The sequence below is a fragment of the Andrena cerasifolii genome, chromosome 14 (assembly GCF_050908995.1).
Source record: "Andrena cerasifolii isolate SP2316 chromosome 14, iyAndCera1_principal, whole genome shotgun sequence".
In the NCBI taxonomy this organism is placed as follows: Eukaryota; Metazoa; Arthropoda; class Insecta; order Hymenoptera; family Andrenidae; genus Andrena; species Andrena cerasifolii.
This window is the reverse complement of record NC_135131.1, coordinates 5770942-5789934: the sequence shown is the minus strand read 5'-3', so window position 1 is coordinate 5789934 and position 18993 is coordinate 5770942. Positions and strand designations below refer to the sequence as shown.

At 49.6% G+C, this 18993-nt stretch overlaps 1 protein-coding gene across 2 annotated transcripts in view; it reads left to right on the top strand.

Moving 5' to 3' along the window:
- Nlg-4 (neuroligin 4) overlaps positions 1-18993 on the top strand; it is a 249389-nt gene that overhangs the window by 34488 nt on the left and 195908 nt on the right. For both annotated transcript variants that reach the window (XM_076826413.1, XM_076826412.1), the window contains exons 2-3: positions 16794-17119; positions 18529-18980. In XM_076826413.1, the coding sequence (XP_076682528.1) occupies positions 18736-18980 (245 nt within the window). In that variant the 5' untranslated portion in view covers positions 16794-17119; positions 18529-18735. The remainder of the gene's footprint in view (positions 1-16793; positions 17120-18528; positions 18981-18993) is intronic.

Sequence of the window (18993 nt, the reverse complement as noted above, 5' to 3'; positions counted from 1 at the left end):
GGAGCATCTTGTTTCCGCTCTTATTCGAGTGGCTAATTAAATCCGCGGTATTGTGCCGAGCGTAAAATTACCGCAGTCGGGGTCCGAGAATGAATAAGGCGCGGTCTGAATTCCATCGCTCGAAGTTCGTCTCTGAAAATATTTTCTTGCCGAACCAATCGGACTTCTCCACCGTTTTCACCATTAATCGGGAAGTTGTAATTAATGGCCGTGAATGTTGAAGGCGCCAGGCACGAGTAACGTAGCACCTAGCCTCGAGGATTTATAGGGTGGGGTTTCGATAATACTGTGTTGAGCATCATCTAGCTGGAAAGGAGGTCAAGTTTGACTTCCAAACGATGGATTACTTCGTCCTTACCTCTTCTTCCGGCGAGAGATTAATCAATGGGTCATCAGATTGTAAGGATTTCCCGTCGACACAAAGGACCAAGCAACAGAGACGAAAGGGCAGCGCCGGTACTAAAAATTGAATGGGCTCGGGTTTAAGTTCGGAAGAGGGTTCCCGAGATCTTCGCGGCTCTCGCGGATATTACAGTGCCGCAATAGGTGCGCCATAAAGAAAATGAAACGACGAACAGGCGACGGGACGTTGTACAGTCTGATGCCTCCACGTGGCGTCTCCGTTTAGGTTATGAAGGAGAAGGAGCAAAGGTTGGCCGGGGGATGGAGGAAGGGGGCGGGAGGGCGAAAGGGAGAGACAGAAGACGCAACAGTGGTGGACAGAAATAAAGAAACAGAAAGAGAAGGGGGGGTCGGTACGATGCAGATGAAGGCCTGTTCTGCAAATCTCTCGCCTAAAATCAGGACGCAAACACGCCACGAGGGGGGAGATATGCAAAGTGGCAGACGCTTTATGCAAAAGGTCCTCCAGCACCAATTCACTTTCCGTCGGTCTTATCATTCTGCGCGCGACCGGTATGGCTCTCGCGATGTTCCCTTTATTTATTTTACGAGGCGCGCATGCAGGAGCAACGACAACCGTGGCAAAAACCACCCCACGGTCAATTCGTCTGTTCCTCTCCAGTTTCACCTGGACGGTATCCCCCTCGACATCCAGGGAGAAGCAGTCGATACACCTCTCTCCGCGACAATCTTGTCAAAGTCTTCCTCCTTTTATCTCGTCTCCTTTTTCCAACACTGACGTCCAGTTACGAATCCGTAGCACTTTGTCTCGCTGCAGAGCTTTGTCAATCCTGGCGCTGTTCCTTGATAAAACTGCGCGACTTGAATTCGATATCTGTCCCTTTGTTCCTGTCGGTTGTTCATTCACGGCGGATGCTCGAGGAGCAAATAGAACACTGAAGCAGAATAACGTTGTACCCTATTGTCCACAAGGTGCGTCTGCTCGGTGTAGCGGGCCACTTAAGCGAGTTTGTTGTTTCGGGAGCCGACAGAAAATCGAAGGGGATTAAACTCTCTTCAGTCTTCGACGAGAACTTAATTAAATTTGCCGGGCGAACGTGGGCTCCGCCGAAATTGATTCCGGCGATAGCGTGGAACGAGCGCGATACACGCAAAAGCTTGCTAATTATTGCGTCTCCAGATCGAGCGGAGATAAACGCAGCTCTGCACGCAATAACGTGTATGCGCAACGCCGAAACTTAAGTAACTACACGCTTCTGCCTGTGTACTTAGCGGAACGTCGTGATTCTCTCGGAATCTCAGGCATTTGCTGTAGGTACTGGAGTCACCAGCGATTTCGACCACCTCGTTAGGTGAGGAGCCGAGGTGTCAAAGCAGAGTCTTGTAAATAATTCGGCAACCCCCGTTTCGAGGGCTGCTGAAAGTGTTTCTGGCGTGTCGAAGCGAATCAACTGCGCGTTAGCTACCGTCAAACCGATAAACCGACCATACGAGCAGTCGACACGCGTACGTCTCTGCGAAGTTCCTCGGCGCGTCACGGTGGCATTCACGGGCGGAGCCTCTTAAGTGATTTTGTACCCATGCGCGGACCGAGACGTGTATTGTGCTCGCATGATCCGATAACCTGGAGCCGTTTAATCGTGAAGCGAACTCGAGCGAACGTCGCGCTACCATGGCCAAGCCCGAATATCCGAACAGTTCCCGGTCTGCGAATGTTTGACCGCACGGTATTCGATGGAGCGTCCCTTGGACGCGCCGATTCTGGAATTTAATCGTGGCTCGACCCAGATAACGACTGACAGAAGCACCGGGGTCCCGGGCTATCCCGGCGAGCGCTGCGATATTTGATATTCGTCCGCGATTAAATTAAAGGCGAATCGTGGCCCGCGCGGCTGCTCTCGCTGGTAGATGACGGGGAAGACACTCGGACAAGCTTCGCTGGGGCAACTTCGACTTCGATTTTATGGCTCGCTGGTCCCTCGCGAGCCTAATTGGGGGGAGGACCGAGCCTCGGGGACGTTTCTTTTCCCTCGTTTGTCGCGGGAGTTTTACTCAGGCGTATTTTAAACCTACTCTTTCGAGCTTCTCGTTGATTACGCGCAAGTACGGAGATGTGAAAATGAAATGTTGCCACTATGGGCAGACGAGCCAAATTTTTTAATATGAAAATAATAAACAATTTATGTTAGTTTAAATTTAAATGAATTATTTTCGTGCAAAATTTTGCTCTGTAATTGTGCATGAAATATTAATTAAACGAAGTATCGAAAGAATGGCTTGTCAGCCAAAAATGGTGACATTATTTTATAAGAATATTATATTATCTTTCAGGCATCGATGTTTATAGGAGATATCATGCAGCTCATTTTTTTCTGCAATGATCCAAAGAACCTCAGAAATCATAAATAATTTAATACAAAAATTATCCTAAATAAATGTCTTCTTGCACTTTATGGGCTAATAAATCACGCGTAACAAGTATTTTGTTTTATTCAGGGGGGATTGCGCCTTGTTGGGCCGAAAAATAGCTAATTCTTTGTGAATTTTTCGTACAAAAACGGTTCGACAAATTAATTTGAGGTTTGGCAGGCTGTTTTCCTGTATCTTGGACTATTTTTCTGAATTTTTGTGTGACAGTGAAAAAACATGGCAGATACAGAGAGAGAGCGTTGAAAAATAATCTGGTGGTACTAGCGTTGACGGAAAGTACCTACTGTAAGGGTTATCTGAAACACAAAAAGGAAAAGAGTTTCTTAATCTATATGATCGTGGCTATCTGTGGTAGTAGATGCATTAAAAAAATAAAAAAAATGTTTAAATGGCAGCCTTTTGAAGAAGATGAAGCGTCCTGCTTTGAGTCTGGAAAAGGTTTTGCTAAAACCGGGAAAACTTCTTTAACTAAAAAAGAAACGGTAACAGGTACGGCAATAAATCTACTACCACAGATAGCCACATTCATATAGATTAAAAATCTCTTTTCCTTTTTGTGTTTCAGACAACCCTTACAGTACTTTCCGTCAACGCCAGGGCCACCCGATTTTTGTTCAACGCTCTCAGTCACCCCTCTGTATCTGCCATCATTTTTTTTTTACCGCCACACAAAAATTCAGAATAATAGGTCGAGGTACAATAATACAGCTTGCCAAACCTCGAAATTAATTTGTCGAACCGTTTTCATACAAAAAATTCATAAGTAATTACCGTTCTTTCGGCCCAACAAGCCGCAATCCCCCATTAATTACAAGTAATTACCACGATATCCTGCCAACGCAGCGGTGCAACGAGGATTCAGGCTTGTTGTGATCCAGCCGAACCCCGCAGAAAGCATGTAGGCACTTGTACGAGACTCGCCGGAGAAAATTGGCGCGGGGAATAATGCCCGAGCTAAGAAGCTGTTCCGAACTCGTTACCATGAATCCGCAGAGTAGAGAATCGACGGAGAAGGGTGTATCGCCATTGGCGCGAAGGGAAGAGAAGAGAAAGCTAGTTACGTGTTCTTTGAGAAAGAAAGTATTTCTGCCGGATGACCTACATCGGCTCTGCCAGAAGGAAGACGAGCCCAGCCGCCTGCCGGAAGGAAGGAAGAAAAGGAACGAGGAAGCTTCGGATTTGTGCATTCGAACACGGAAAACAGAATGCGGCTACTTTCGCATCGCGTAATAAGCGAGTGGCCACTAGACGAGCAGCCTTCCTGGCTCATTAGGCGAAATATAGGCACGCTCGCGTGTCTGCATCTCCGCAGAGCTGGTTTCCCTCGGACCAGCGAGAGGAGATACTCGTCAGACACGACGCGAAGTCACGTACGCCGAGCAAGAAGACCTCTGCTCGGGGGGGTAACTCCCTTAAGGATAAAGAAAGCCTCGACGAACGTTTCCGGTTCCCTTACAGTGACAGATTGCCTGTACGCCATCGATTATCGATGATACGTACACCAGCACGATAGGCAAACGACCATATCGTGTGCGCGAGAAATTCGAACAATTTAAACGCAAACTCGGCTACGGCCTCGGAACCTTTTCAACACACGCTGAATGGTTGGGGAACGTGAATACGTACGGCAAAAAGATCGACCGGCTTGGCTTATTTATTTAAGCTCATTTTCCCATGGCAAAGTTTGCTCGATACTCGATAGGACCAGTTCGCAAAGTATTCCCCGGCTCCGATATAATTTCCGCGGAATCAATTATTGGACCGTTGTAAATGAGGAGGAGACGCGAATAAATTTCGCGCAAAAAACCTGCCGGCGAAATGGAATTTCCGGCGAGCAGTGTGCCGGCGCGGTTGTTCGATAAATCGCGGCCGACTGTAATGCCACGCGGTCGCGTTATAATTCAGAGGGACGCTAATTGTCCCCCGTCGATCGACGCGAAGGAATTATCCGGACGGCGCCAGCGGCGGCTTTAATGAAAGCGACTAATTCAATGCGAGCCCGCAACTTAAAGCCTTCGTGTTTTCTACGCGGCGCAGCCACCGGAGGTCCCATTTGTTGCATGCCAATCGGTCCCTCGCTCCGAACACCCGCCGTCTATCTTTCGGCGCAGGCCTGTGCATGCTAAACCACTGTTCTCCAAAACGAACGGGGAATGGAAAGTAGGTCACAGGGGGAGTGCACGCGTCATACAAAAAGTGTCTTCTATATGCGGATAAGTACACTAATTTGCAGCGGGTAATTAGCTGAAAACATAAACTGCGTTGAATCCCGGCTAACGAGGATAAAGATTCTGAGTTGAAGGGTGCCGTTGGGGTTCGTGCAACATCCGCGGCCTTCGTTCTAATTGAAACAGCGTGCACAGAGGTTGGGAACTAGACGCATGAATCGCCTTTATTTATTGTAATCCTCCGATAGAGCCAGTAAACAGGGAACGGAAGCAACGAAGTGTGAAGGAAACTCGGAGCAGAAGGTCTCCCCTTCTACGGTCTTCATTCATTACTCTCGTTAAATAAGATAAGTGACTGGCTCGGTAGGGTTTAAAGTTTGAAGAACGCTGCTCTCGTGCCAGCGCACGGCCCATTCTAACGCAGGATGATGGGGAAACGCTTGTAGGAGGCCGTTCCTGACGATTGCGGCGATAAGTCATCCCAGGGGTACTTGGAAACTGTCCTATCAGTCGTCGAAGCGAAAACTGCTCGCTGATCGAATTTCGGATTGTCCGACACGCGACGTAGATCTCTGGCGCGACAATGCAGCTCGACAGCCGCTGCTGGATTATTAATGGCCCGGCGGATTTTCGTTTTTCTTCGTCTTCGGTGTAAATAATGAACGGGAGCGGTTCAGGTTGCGACGAGACCTCGCGCGAGCACGCTCGAACAAGCGCGTCCGGGGTTAAGAATGGACGCGGCACGCCGGATAGGTTCCGCGGAGGCGAATGTGGCTTAATTAATCACCCGATTTATTACATTTCCCCATTATTTTTCCCCGCTCGCAGCGAGCTTTTGTGCGAAACAAAGCGTCGGCCCGGGCTTTGTCCACGTCTCTGGCCGGGCTCGTTGGAAAAAGAACAGAAAGGACCATCGTGGTTTGAGTTAATTAGACGCTAGCTACAGGACACCGGTGATTTTTCTTGGTTTAAATTAAACACGGTCCCAGGCGTGGACCGTTCCGTTCCACTTCGAGCTTCTTAATTAATGTTTCAATGAACCCGCTTGTCCGCCGGCTCCTCGCCGTGCCTCTGCCACGCGTCAAAGGGAATCTCCAAGAGGGAGGCGCGAGACTGCGAAACGACTCATCCATTCCTTCCGCGTGTTCGTTCACGGCGCCGATTCAGTTTCCTCTGATACCCGCCTGGTATCTGATAGCTGGCTCTTCCAGTTCAATTCTAAACTCGCGCAGGGCTGCTTATCCGACGGCTATCCCGCGCGGGTGGTAATCATTCGCTGTCCCGAGGATTCCTAGGGCTCTGATTGTAAGGAAGCAAGAGTTATCCACGGAGTCGCCTGGTAACTGAACGAAGTTTGTGTTTCACGTGCAATTTCCATTCATCGTGACCTGATACATCGCTGAACGACTCTCGGAGGTCGTTGCGATCGGCTAGTAATCGCGAACGTCAACCGTCCCATTGTACGAACGCTGCCCTGGCGAACAAACAGCGAGCTGCTTCGTAGGATCCAGTAGCAAACAGCGGCCCGATCGAATAGCTTCTCGTTTGCAGTGCACTCTTTCACGGTAATGTTATTTCGCGACGTTCCGTTGCGAGTGATCACTTCGCTCGATTATTCCCCGTTGATTAAGGCGGCGAGGAGAAGAGACGGCGCACTTTTTAATGAGCCATTCGCTGGATCGTAAATTGATTGAAACAAAAACGCGAGTATGCGGGGGTGGAGGGACTATTTGCAAGTGAAATGACGTTCGTGCGTCGAGTGTGAAAAAAAAGCAAAAACGACCCGACGGGCGGATCGAGGGAAGAGTGGAACCGCGACTATCAATCACAATTGAACAATTGAACCTGGCGCAATTAAGCGCGGGGGAAACCGTCGCGGGATCTCTCTCGAATTTAATAAGGCGCGTTCTAGTGCATCGTTCTTGCAAACGATTAGAACCCAAAGCTGTCCATATTATTGCTCGCAGCGTTTTCTTTCTGAGGAATTCAGTTGAAATGCAGGCTCCCGTTAGACCGTCGCGTCAACAACGATCCCTGTTTGACTGTTGTGTCTCTGTAAACGACGCAGCCTCGACGTAACAGCGAAATATCGTAAACGACAGATGGGAGAGCGCGAATGGTCCGCCGCGGAAGTTCGTCCCCTCTTCAGGGATCCTCGTCGGCGAACCGCTGATCCGGTTTCCGATATGCAATTCGAAATATCGCCGGAGATCTCGAGAAAAGCGGGGAAGCCGCAGTTGGACGCATCTGGCGCAGAAACTACGGCATCCAGTGGCCGTAACCGCGAAGGCAACGATCCACGGAAGAACTGTGCACGTCTGTCCGGCTCTGAAAGTACATTTTATCCCGCGCCATTTCACTGAGGCGGAAAATGCGGCGGTGGTGGACCGTGGCTTCTCATTTTTTCCAGCAGAGACGCGAGGCTAAGCCAGACGAAGCCGTCTGGACCCTCTTCTCCCTGTTCACGTCCCTTCTTATCGCGTCGTAAAATATGCACGCGGCCGCGTTCCCCCCCGCGCCCCGGAAAAATCGCTGGATCCAGAGAGAAAGCCGAGCGAGCCGTTGGGAAGGGGATGCGTGTTCACGAGCTTCGGGGCTTCGGAGCTTAGAGAACCGACGCGATTCCCCGCGAAAAAGCTGATTCTATGCATCGCGTATATTCCTCGCCGTTGGGGCCTTTAGACCTCGGCCAAATTGCGCGTATAAATGATAGCAGGGAAATGGGAAGGCGCTACGGGGCTGAAGTTCCATCGTTTTTTGCTCTCTGTTACGTTAGCAACTAATCGATTCAGGAGCGAAGAAAAGCAGTGTCGAGAGTCAACCAAACGGAGGCGACGAAGAAAGTTACCGCCGAAGCGCAAACAATAAATCTGCAAGAGTCCGTGCGGCTGTGAAAGTTGGGTAGTTTCGCAAACAGCCGAGTTTGAAACGCCCGTTTTGACACGATTTCTCCGCGCGATTCGGGGCCCGAAGCGCCGGCGGAAGGACGTCAGCGGTTTACGAGAAGAAACGAGAAAGCATAATTTTCTATTTCCCCGAAAATCCAGAGGGAGAATTCACAACGCGAAATGAATGTAGAGTTGCAACTTCCTGGCCGCCTTGGTCGCAAATTAAGGGAGCTTAAATATTTCCCTTCGGCTGCTCTCCTCGGGGGTAGTCGACCTATCCAGTAGCAGCGAAAGCACTTAGTCTCCCCGGCGCCACCTGAAAATCCCGCCACGAATCGACCGCGTAAGAAATTCTCCGGGCGATTTTTTCCAATTCTCCCTGGCTCTCTCCCTGTTCCGTGCCCTCTCCCGGGCAGAAGCTCCCGAACAATTTAATTCGGGAGACAAAGAAGCTCGCGCAAGAAACGTGTGCTCGAATGCAGCTTTGGGATAGACCGGGAAGTTTGAAGAGGGGCTGGCCACCCCCTCTGGGATCCCGCGGCAGCAATCGAGGACCTCCCCAGCCCGGCAACGATGACGCGGGCTCGGATGGCCGGCAAATTTTCACGAGGAAACTGTAAGCCCGGTGAATCCAATTCGCGGAACAATAACGACGAACTTTCAACCCCTTGTCAGGTGTCGGGCCAGACGCCTCTCCTCGAAAACTGCCCCTCGAAATGGATACTGCTCGCCGGGGTTATTGCTCAGCCGAGAACATTATCTTCCCTCCGTGTTCTCTCGTTCCTTTCACTTTGCTCGGCTCTTTCCCGCCGCTTCATCCCCATCTTTGAGCGGCGACGACGTTTATGCGCTGAAAGCAGCCAGCGCCCCGCGACCGCAGAAATCCACGGCGAAATGGTTTTAAAGACGCCGCTTGATCTACAGCGCGCTAAAATTCGGAAAAGCCGATCGGATTTCGCGCTGGTTCCTTCGGCTTCAGAGGGGAACGGTGATGAAATATGCTGGCAGAGGTGGGTGGGGTGTTTCGTTGAATGTTTTATGCCGGTTTCTGACGGGCGGCAGGGAAAATTGGAATTCCGGGGTGACTGGCGTTCGTCTGTTCGTCAGAACGGTCACCATTTATTCGGCTGGCCGTGAAAAATTGTCGAGCTGGCCCTTCCGCGTGTTTAATCCGAGCCGGCCCAATTAAACTGTCAAGCAAAATTAATCTGCCACTTGTTTGCGGCCCTGTCATCGGCCGCATCTTCCCTGCACCGGGACAACTGATTGCTCAACCATATCGTAGCTTGCATAAAGTGGCGTGAAATATCCGCTGGAGCCTTTAGACGCAGCTAGTATTTCCGCGGATGAGCAGAAAGCGTAGGACGTATCGCGGATCAACTTTTACGGAGGTTCGCGCGGACGCGGGAAGCGCAGAGTGACGACTGTTTAATCAGAGGACAGATTGATGCCAGCCGATGCCAGGCGCTGGAAGATTTTAATTGCTTGAACGCCGCCCGGTATCAATCATCGTTATTATATCGACGTTTAGTCGCTGTTTACATGGATTTCGGAGCTCCGGGGCACTGTGAAGTTTGCGCGTCGTACATTTATCAGGTTACATGCTAATCGAGTTAGGAGAAGTTACGGTTTATGACGGTGGATGCAGATGCGTGTGTCCTCGAGGTGGTTCTGCACGCCCGGTCTAACTTGCGAGCGAAAGACGCGCTTCTAAGTTATTCGCCGACTTCGGAATCGAACGCTCGCTTGGTATTACTCTCAGGCTCCTCGAACAGGCGACACCTTCAGGATTTCTGAGGACTTGGGGAGCGAGCGGGACGTTGCCAGGGAATAAACTTTGATCTGCGAGCGAACGTGACGCAATCGCAGACACGCACTCAGCTTTCGTACGACTTGGCAGCGCATAATTATGGCGGGATCGAGAGTCCCTCCAACTATGTACTTACTTTGCCTTTTAATTTCCTTGACGTATCGCTCGCGATTCGAATCTCCGTGCCCGACGCGATCGGAGACGTACGTGCAGTCGCGGAACGAGCAGAATATTCAGCGGGGCGTGCAGAAATCGCGGCTCACAATCCGTCACGTACTTACGTACACCGTCGAATAATTGACTAACGTTACAAAAATTCTCATGCCAGCGCGGCAACGGCGAGGCGACAGAATGTTTGATCATATCCGATATCCGAAAAGATCCCTCCCAATTAACGATAACGAGAGGAATCGAAAGCGCGACGATGCGTTCGGCTCGTTTACACGTGAAAAAGCTTCGCTCCGGCCTCGAGAAACGCTGACGCGGTACCCATCGAGGGTCCTGCACCCTGATAAATCACGATGCTCATTATCGATGACATCGTCGTTCGTAGAAATACTTTGGCGCGCCCTTGCATAGCAGACGCACGGAGTGAAATCAGTTAGCGAGCTCTCCAGCTTTCCGCGGAACATTAATTCCTGCAACAACAAAAAAAAAAGGGGGGATCACGTGTCCTAGAAAGAAAATGGAACTCGCGCGTTTCGTGGAAAAATCACGGGCCAGTAACGCGCGTATCGGGCATAAAGTGGACCAAACTGACACTGCGAAGGGAAGGGGAGGAGGGGCACGTCGGTGAAGGAGGAAGTTGCCTGATTAGCGGTATTGTTCCGGAAACGGAGTGAATCCGTACGTTGCGGGTCCATTGTTGCTGTATTCCAATCTGGTTTGACCGGGCCTGCCGCCCTGTGAAAACAGCAAATTGCGTTTCCAGCCCGGCACAAACTTGTGCAGCCTTTTTGAGCAGTGATCGCGCAGCTGCGGTGAAAAGGCTGCCTCGAAATCTCGGTGAAAGCAATTAGGAATTTTCCGGTTGCTCTGGGCGTCATAGAAAAGAAGGTGTTGAGCGTTAGCTCGATGCCGGGCTACCAAGTACGCACAAAGGGTGCCTTGTATTTTTGAAATTTCGTCTGGCAGACACTTGGTCTGTCAGTCCTTGCCTCGTAGACCTGGGACCGGTGTAAACTCATAAATTCACTGTATCGGAAACGCAGGCGATCAGCCCAAGTCAGGGAAAAGGGTCCCAGGATCGCCGGGACAATAAACTGACGGCCTCGCCACAACCACCCCACGGATTCGCCAACGCTTTGAACAGGATTTCCCTTTCCTATAGTTCGTTACCACCTACAACCAGATCGTTTCCGCCAATAGACAGCGCTTCCTACGACTGCGTTACTAAAAATCCACCCCTAAAGGGAATCTTCGGATTTGCCTTGTAGCCAGTGAGAGAGTCCCAGAGCAGTCGAAATTTATACCTCGCACGAATAACTTGGAGGGACTCAATCAACTGATTACGCACTCACAAGGGAACATCCCGAACCCGGAAATTTGAAAACATTCTGAAACTTTGTGAATATGTAGGGAATTTCCTTCTGATTACAACTGAAATTTTCTTCGCTGCCCAAACTCACTCTAAGGGGGTGTAATTGACCCCTGAAAATTCAGTTATTTTTCGATTTTGTGTTATAACTCGTGACCTGTAAAATAATTTCTTTGCCAAGTGATAGATCTAATTAAAAGAAGTAACTTTTGTCTTGAAACTTTTCTCCCATCTCTTACAGTTCGCGAGTTGTAACACAAAATCGGAAAATAGCCGAATTTTCAGGGCTTAATTTCACCTCCTTCGAAGAAATCCCCTACATATTCGCAAAGCTTCAGAATTTTTTGAATTTTCGGCTTCGGGATCTTCCCTTGTCAGTCGCAATCAATCTTTATCGACATAGAGGACTCAGTGCAGACTGACATCTGTTATTTTTCAATTACCATAGCCATCGTTGTTAAAATGCAGATTCGAATACACTTTACATTGTTAATGCGCGGTGCCTCGACTCATTCAAATTCAACCTTTAATCACACCCTCTCCAGTGAATTCTCGCGGTCGTAAGACACCGCAGAGAAGGTGACGTATGCGCGGTCGGAGATTTACGCCCTCCAAAAACAGGTGACGCACCAGCTCACAACAGAAGGGAAATTTCAGTTTAACTGGTCACGAAAATTGTTCGTTGCTTCCTTGTTTCTCTTTCGCCTTCATTTTTGCGAATTGATTGTAAGTATTCGCTAGCCAGAAGCAGTATTGGCTGTTTTGTTCGTTAGCACACCAGAATAACAAGAAGCTGCGTAAAAGGCCCTTGACGAAAGCGAAACGATTTTTCGGATAAATCTTGGATAAGCTGGAGTATTATTCCATGGCCGGTTCAAAGCCCTGCGTTACGAACGGGGGTCGTTTCGCAATGCACGATCGAAACGCGAGTCGATACGTCGCGAGCACTTGGCTATTCGAAAGCTGCATGCTGTCGATGAAACTTTTCCAATTAAATTTCCAGGATTTCGCCGACCTCGTTACGCTCTTGTCCGCGAAAGAAGATAATGCCGGCTCATCCCCGCGCATCAGATGAAACTTTGGCTCTGTGAACGCCACGGATGATCGATAGCCCTCTATTTATTTCAACAATTTTTCTTGCCTTATTAGAATACTTGGATAACTCGTTGGCTATTCCTCAATAATATTACCATCTGCCACGGTTCGTTTCGAGGCCAAGCCAGGTACCATTTTGGTATCGAGCAATTCGACACGGTGGATTGACCTCGCTTCCATATTCTTCCACAAGTATCGGCTTTGCCTTGAATCGAACTGGCAGCTGGCAAAGCGTCCTCAGAAATTGGTCACTTGAATCGTAGAAATTCCGAAGCAACAGCCTCATTAGAACCCTGAATCTCACGTTCCGCCAACCGATTCAACAAAGATCGCGGGAGCACGAGGTAGAAGCGAATTCGTTTGATCGGCAAACGACGAAGGGCAAGAAGATGATACCGAGGAGACTTTGCCCGAAAGAAATTCCCTCCAGGATTCGATTGTTACGCGGCATTGGGAATATCGATTCGGTGTTGGGTGTTCAGCCGGCCTCCTCGCCCGACAAAAGAAAGCAGAAAAGTCTCCCCCGTCCGTTCTCGGGGCGATGTGATCGACATAGATGGTCGAAGGCCATTGTTCGGGGCCGTCGTTACGCGACGCAGTTCGGTCGTCGTGTAACTCCATGGAACAATCCCTTGTACCCGCTGCTTGCACCCGCTGCACCGCCGCCCACGCCTGTGCGCATGTATGCGGGCGTGTCACACTGCCAGAAGCATCTCGCGAGGAATCAGCAGCCAAGATTTTCCACACTGAGATCCCGGGAATTCCGGAAGAATGCAATGCCAATGGGATTCTTCCCCCGCGATTTAGAAAGCGTTTTTAGATGGGAAAACGTAAATGGAGCGGATGAACCCGAGATCATTCCTGTCCTTAATTCCAGCTCGGAGTGAAACGGTAGATCGAACGATAGTGTTTGCGTAGAACACGCTTCCTTTTATTCGGCGTGCGGAGCACGAAGAGTGCTGGTAATTGAAAGTAAATTTCCTACGGAAGCACCGCCGGTTGTAAACACGCGTGGGATGTACAGGTTAGAATAATTAAAAGTAAATTTCGCGTAATACCGACCGCCGAGTCTTCCGTGCTCGTCGGTTACGTCGTCGATACGAAATTGCTCGTTGCAGGCGTCAAACCAATCGAATTCGCGGAATGAAATTGACAACGCGGCGTGTAAAGTGGCGAGGGGCTGGCGGCAGAGAAAAGCTTTCGCCGCAGAATTATATTTTTTTGCAAAATCTGTCTTCGTGCTGTAAAAGGTAGGGGTTGCGGTACCTGGGGGCGGAGGGAGGCCTACGCAAATTGCCGTCATATTTCGCGCACAATGGAGGCGAAATTGACTATCCAGAAGCTGGCATTTGCCGGGCAAAAAAAGGACTCCAGAGACTTCCTCTCCTCTGTTCAATCCATTCGATCACCGATACACTGCGCCACGGTTGCGAATCTTTTCATTGGGCGTTTCGTTGAAATTCCATCGAGACGTCAAGCCTCTTCTCCTGCGAATTTCAATATTGCTTGATGAATATTGCGCAAGTGTCTCCCTCCTTTATTCGCAACGTGACTTCTTAATGGTTGTAAAGTCTGTCGGCCGCAGTAGTGTAAGCATGCGTATAGTCAGACCGTGATCGATGGGCCAGTGAAACCATCCAGACCGCGGTCAAAAGTCTCTCGGTCACGGGACGAACTGCTTATGTTATGGTTGAATGGAGGCCAGTGAAAAACTCTTTCATCAATATTTGACGTGGGCAAAGTGTAATGTACACATCAATGTCCACCGTTACACCCTTACGCTGTGTAGTAGCCACACAGTGCATAATGAGGAACCACAAACGCGGTCAGTCAACTCCATTGAGTACCAATTAAAATTACGAGAGTAGTTCTTCTTTTTTTTTGTCAATACGATAGTCGATAGACGTGTTTTGAAGGGTAACGAACAAATAGTCAGACATCACACTGGTCAGGCTAAAAAAATATGCAGTCCAACGTAAAGCCCTCTGTACGCTGTACACATTGATGACACAGCCGTGTTAGCGATACTGCTCGGAGCGTTATGCTGGTATCCTCCCACCGTCTGTGCAACGTTACCAACCAGAAACAATTATTACTATCCGGCCAACTCAAACAGTCTAGCCTACAGACGCTGGTTGGTAACATCTCACAGCAGGTGCACGATGTTGCGCTGCGTGCGTGTCAACGTGCGGGCACGTACCCGCGTGCGACGTTGAATCGCTTGGTATGTCAACGACTAGGCCATCTAGTCCAGCATGGAATGATCAGCGTGTAATTGAGTGTAGCGCAGTTAATGACGTACCACTTGGTAGTCGTCCGACGAGGATCTTGTCAGCCGAAAATTGGCAGCGTTGCTCTATGCTTCTCTTCCAGCGCCTCATCTCGTTCACTTCGGTTACCTATTCGTTTGCCCAGAATACCGTACGGAGCAGGTGTGAATACGTTCGCGATATGCGGTTTTAGTTGAACAGAAAGCCGGTGTTAGCATTAGTCTGTCGGCAGTTCGTGATCCGGGAATTTCAGATTAATTTAAGGGAGGAGCTCTATTTAGGACGTTAGGAATAAGGTGATACTTTGGAATTTTTTTCTATGAAACTGTTAAGCGGATCATTTCCAAACTTTCAGGGTATTTTAGTTCGTATTTAAACAATAAAAATTAATTTTTTCGTTACAAAGGGTTCGGTATAAATGGAGCTAAATTTAATTGAACAACTCTTTTCCCATAAATAGTACGAACTATCTTGGGGCAGAATCGTAACTTTCACTTTGAAGTCCCACCAATCTAGCAAGTTTGAACTTTTTTTTCGTTTGTTAGGATCATCGACAATGTAATTATACTAGAAATAAGAAAACCCTTGGTTTTTTATTTCAGGAAAGAACTGGGGCCTCCAACATAATCGCAAATTTGCCACTCCGGCGCGCGAGTCCTTACGAACATGTCCATATATCTCCGTTTCTACCGAACACTTTGTAACGAAAAAATTAAATTTTATTGTTCGAATCTGAACTAAAATACCCTGAAAATTTGGAAAAGATCCGTTCAACAGTTTCTTAGAAAAAAATTCCCAAGTATCACCTTATTCCTAGCGTCCAAAATAGGGCTCCCCCTTAATTTATAATTATGTAACTTGCCGCGTGAATAAGCTGCGGGGTGCAGCGCGAGAACGTGGTAGACGCGAGCGTACATGTAAGGGCTCGACGGTGGAAATGTTGACTCGTACTGCAACGTTCATACCTTCGGTAGTCCATTAGTAGAAGGGCTATTGTATTTAGTTGTCAGATATCAAGCTCCGCTGCTCTTTCTCCATCCCTCTGGCGGCCTGCCTGCCTGTTGTCTGTCTCCCAGCCTATCACCGAGCGAATCGAAACTCATTCAATTACGCTTCTCAGCACAGCCTCCCTTCATTTGCCCCCGGCAGCCGGATAATATCCGCGCCGCGGAGTCGCTTATTGGGTAGTCGTCTAATCGACTGTGGAGTTCGATATACGCGCGGTAGGCATGCCAGTCGCCGTCTTGTGCCGCTCCATTCCCTCGATTAGTCTATTTAAAGGCGCTAATTGGACGCGGAACTGCGCGTCGTTAGACTGTCCCCGCTTCCGCGAGAAGCAGCGTCCCTTTCTTTCCAAGAGGGAAACACCGAACAACAGTCCCGGATTGGACTCCTTAGATAGCGGGGAGCTAGAAGAAACGCAAACTTTCGAGTTTGGTAATTCGAGTTATCCGCTCCTACCCCCGCTGAGAATACAAGCGGGATTATTTAAGGACCGGTTCGAACGATTCAATCGCGAGAACGACCATTCGGAGGAATATTGAGTTAGGAAAATTAGCACAATCGGGTGATCTAGTTTCGCGAAGTTACGCGAAGAGGTTTCGAGCTATCGCGAGAGAAAAGGTCACAGCTACTCGAGATACTTTAAGCGGTTTAATTCCATACAGACTGCCCCCTCCATCGTCCAGTCCCTATTTTATCATATTAAGTCTTTGCTACTATAAATTGTCTACCTTCCACGCAACATGTATCGAACCCCGTAAAAGTGGATTATCTCCGTCAGGAGGCTCTACCCCCTATTCGATTGAAGCACCGGATACAGGGGGAAAGTTGAAGGTTGTACATTGGTCGTTCGACATCAAGGACCGACATCAGTGTTTGACTAGCCTCCCAATCTCTCTGGAGTTTTCCTTACTTCCCTTCTTATCTTGATCGACTTATAGAAAAGATAGAGCTATACCTTTTTACGTGTTCTCTTCGCCCTCCACTCCGATCCTACGGCGCATACAGAGCCATCGGCTTTGGAAGATCGTACGATCTCGTAACGACAGAACGCATCGCCCGAGATCGATCTGTTTAGGGCAGGCTGATATCGCGGTCGTGAAAAACGTTGCTACCTACCATGGTGCTCTTTATCTGCGAATACTGTTCATTTCTGCGGTGCTTTCGCTTTGCAACCCGGCCTGTGATCCAATTTTATCTAAATCTTTCTTCCCTGTTCTTCTGTTCCAGGACTTAACGCGGGTCTAGTGGGTACAACATTTAGGTCCTGGGCCTTGAAGAGTGTCCAGGGGAAGAGAGAGACTCAGCCGAGTGGATAAATGACAACGTGCAACGCTTCGTACCGGTGTTTCCGCGATCCCCACCCTCCTCGATCCAAGTTCAGCACGTGGAGACGATAATGGGGACAAGATTGAAAAATTAAGCAGGAACGATCCGTTCCTCCTCCCGAAAGTTGCCTCGAGATTCGTAGACGCGAATCCTCGCTTACGCTTTTTGATCCTGACAATCCAGAAGGCAAGGGCGACATTAATTAGTGCCAATGAACGAACTTGATGGTAAGCCCCAGTGGTCATTAGTTAAATACCGGGCCGATCATTTCCTCTTACGTTTTTGCTTCGTACAATGGGTCAAGTCGAAGTTCGAGGGGACTCGGAGCGAGTAGCTAAGGGAATTCCCAAGTTTCGCGATGCAACCATTTTCCTGGTGGGTTCTGGGGTAACTGCAGTTACTTTTATAATTTCGACTGGCTACTTGGGTGAAAGGAGCACTTGGAAACTTGTCAGACAACAATGTGCCACTGGGAAAGAAGGCGCAGTTCGTGGCGTCTGCGTGATCGTCGATTCGTGCTACTGGGGCCCGCTATCCGGGGAACGATGATCGAACCAACATCATTTCGAAAATCTCCGCCGTCGTTTCGAAGGGCTTCGAGATATCCTCTCGAGTAAGATGGAAAATCTTCAAGATAGATTCGGGAAGAAAGATTCCCGCGTCACTGATAAGCGGGGCCGGGATCACGGAGGAAAGCCGTGCGTCCGAAATAGCTTATCTCCTTTTTCCTTGCCTTCCGCCCGCGAATGACGAAGAGTAGGTGAGCCAGTCGGCCGATAGCGGACTCCAGTTTCCCTTCGAGCCTGATAAGTGCTGATTTCCATAATGGTTCCGCGTACCAGCGCGCTCGTTTACGCCCGAGTCCCTTCGGTACACTCTCTGACGGCTTATCAGCTTCCAAGCTCCGAAATTGATGGATATCAGATTGATTTGCAGTAATTTCAGTCTGCCGTTAAACTTTCATTGTGATCCAACCGGAATGACGAGGGAATCGAAATCGTTGCAGCGAAGAATACGAGTCTGCCCCGAACGTCCCTGTCCACTTGAGTTTCAATTAGGTCCGCAAAATAGTTGGATATCTCGGTTCAACCGCGCGCCATCTCCATAGAGCGTGTACTTCACCGGCCTTATCGAACTCGCAAACTTCTCGTCTTCTTCGCGTATCCAAGCTACTCCCCCGCTGCTTCCTTACGTATGCACGCTTTACTGACAGTCGTTTCGCTTTATCTCGCATCAAAGACCCAGGAATGAAAATTCCCGGCACGAGATGAGAATTTGAAACGAGCGAGCCCCGGGATGGATGGAAGGGCTTCGCTTTGCTGTATTATTCTTCTGTTTAGAGCACCGTCGATGAGCTCGAATCCGCCAGGAAAAAGGTCGAAAGGTTTCCCCGAGGAAACACTTTCTGCTCGATATCGTGCAGCTTAAAAGAGTCGACGAAGTGCTGCGACGTAGGAGGAAATGATCGAGCATCCCGGAAATAAATGATTCCCATGGTGGCGCCGGTTAGCGTGATCGGGGTTGATTTGGAAGCGACGCGAATAATACCTATGATTTCGGTGGCCCGTAAGGCTCGGCGAAACCATGGGAAACAGATCCAGCTCGGACTCTGAGCCAGTTGCAATTGAAATTTCAGGGAAAACCGCAAGCTCGCGTCGGGGAGGCGCGCGTTTAGCGCTTGAGCAGGCCTAAATGAAGAGCGATCGTCGCGGGGACAGGTGATCGATACCGATTACGAGGAGCGGCGCGCTCGTGTGGGTGCGGGTGCGGGTGCGGGCGCGCGCGCGCGGATCTCGCAGGGTAATCGTGGCGAAAGTACGCGAGGGGAGGGCCGGAGAGCAAGATGGAACTCTTCCTGATTCTCGTCTGTCTGATTGCGCCGCCCACCCTCTCGCTCTCGATCAACAGCAAGATCAATCCACGGATCGTTCAGACCCGGTACGGCGAGGTGCAGGGGGTCATACGGTCCTTCGACGCCAAGTTCCTCAAGCCAATCGACGTCTACCTAGGGATACCGTACGCCACCCCTCCGGTCGGGGGTAACAGATTCTCGCCGACCAGGGCGCCCAGCCCGTGGGAAGGAATCAGGTGAGCACCAGAT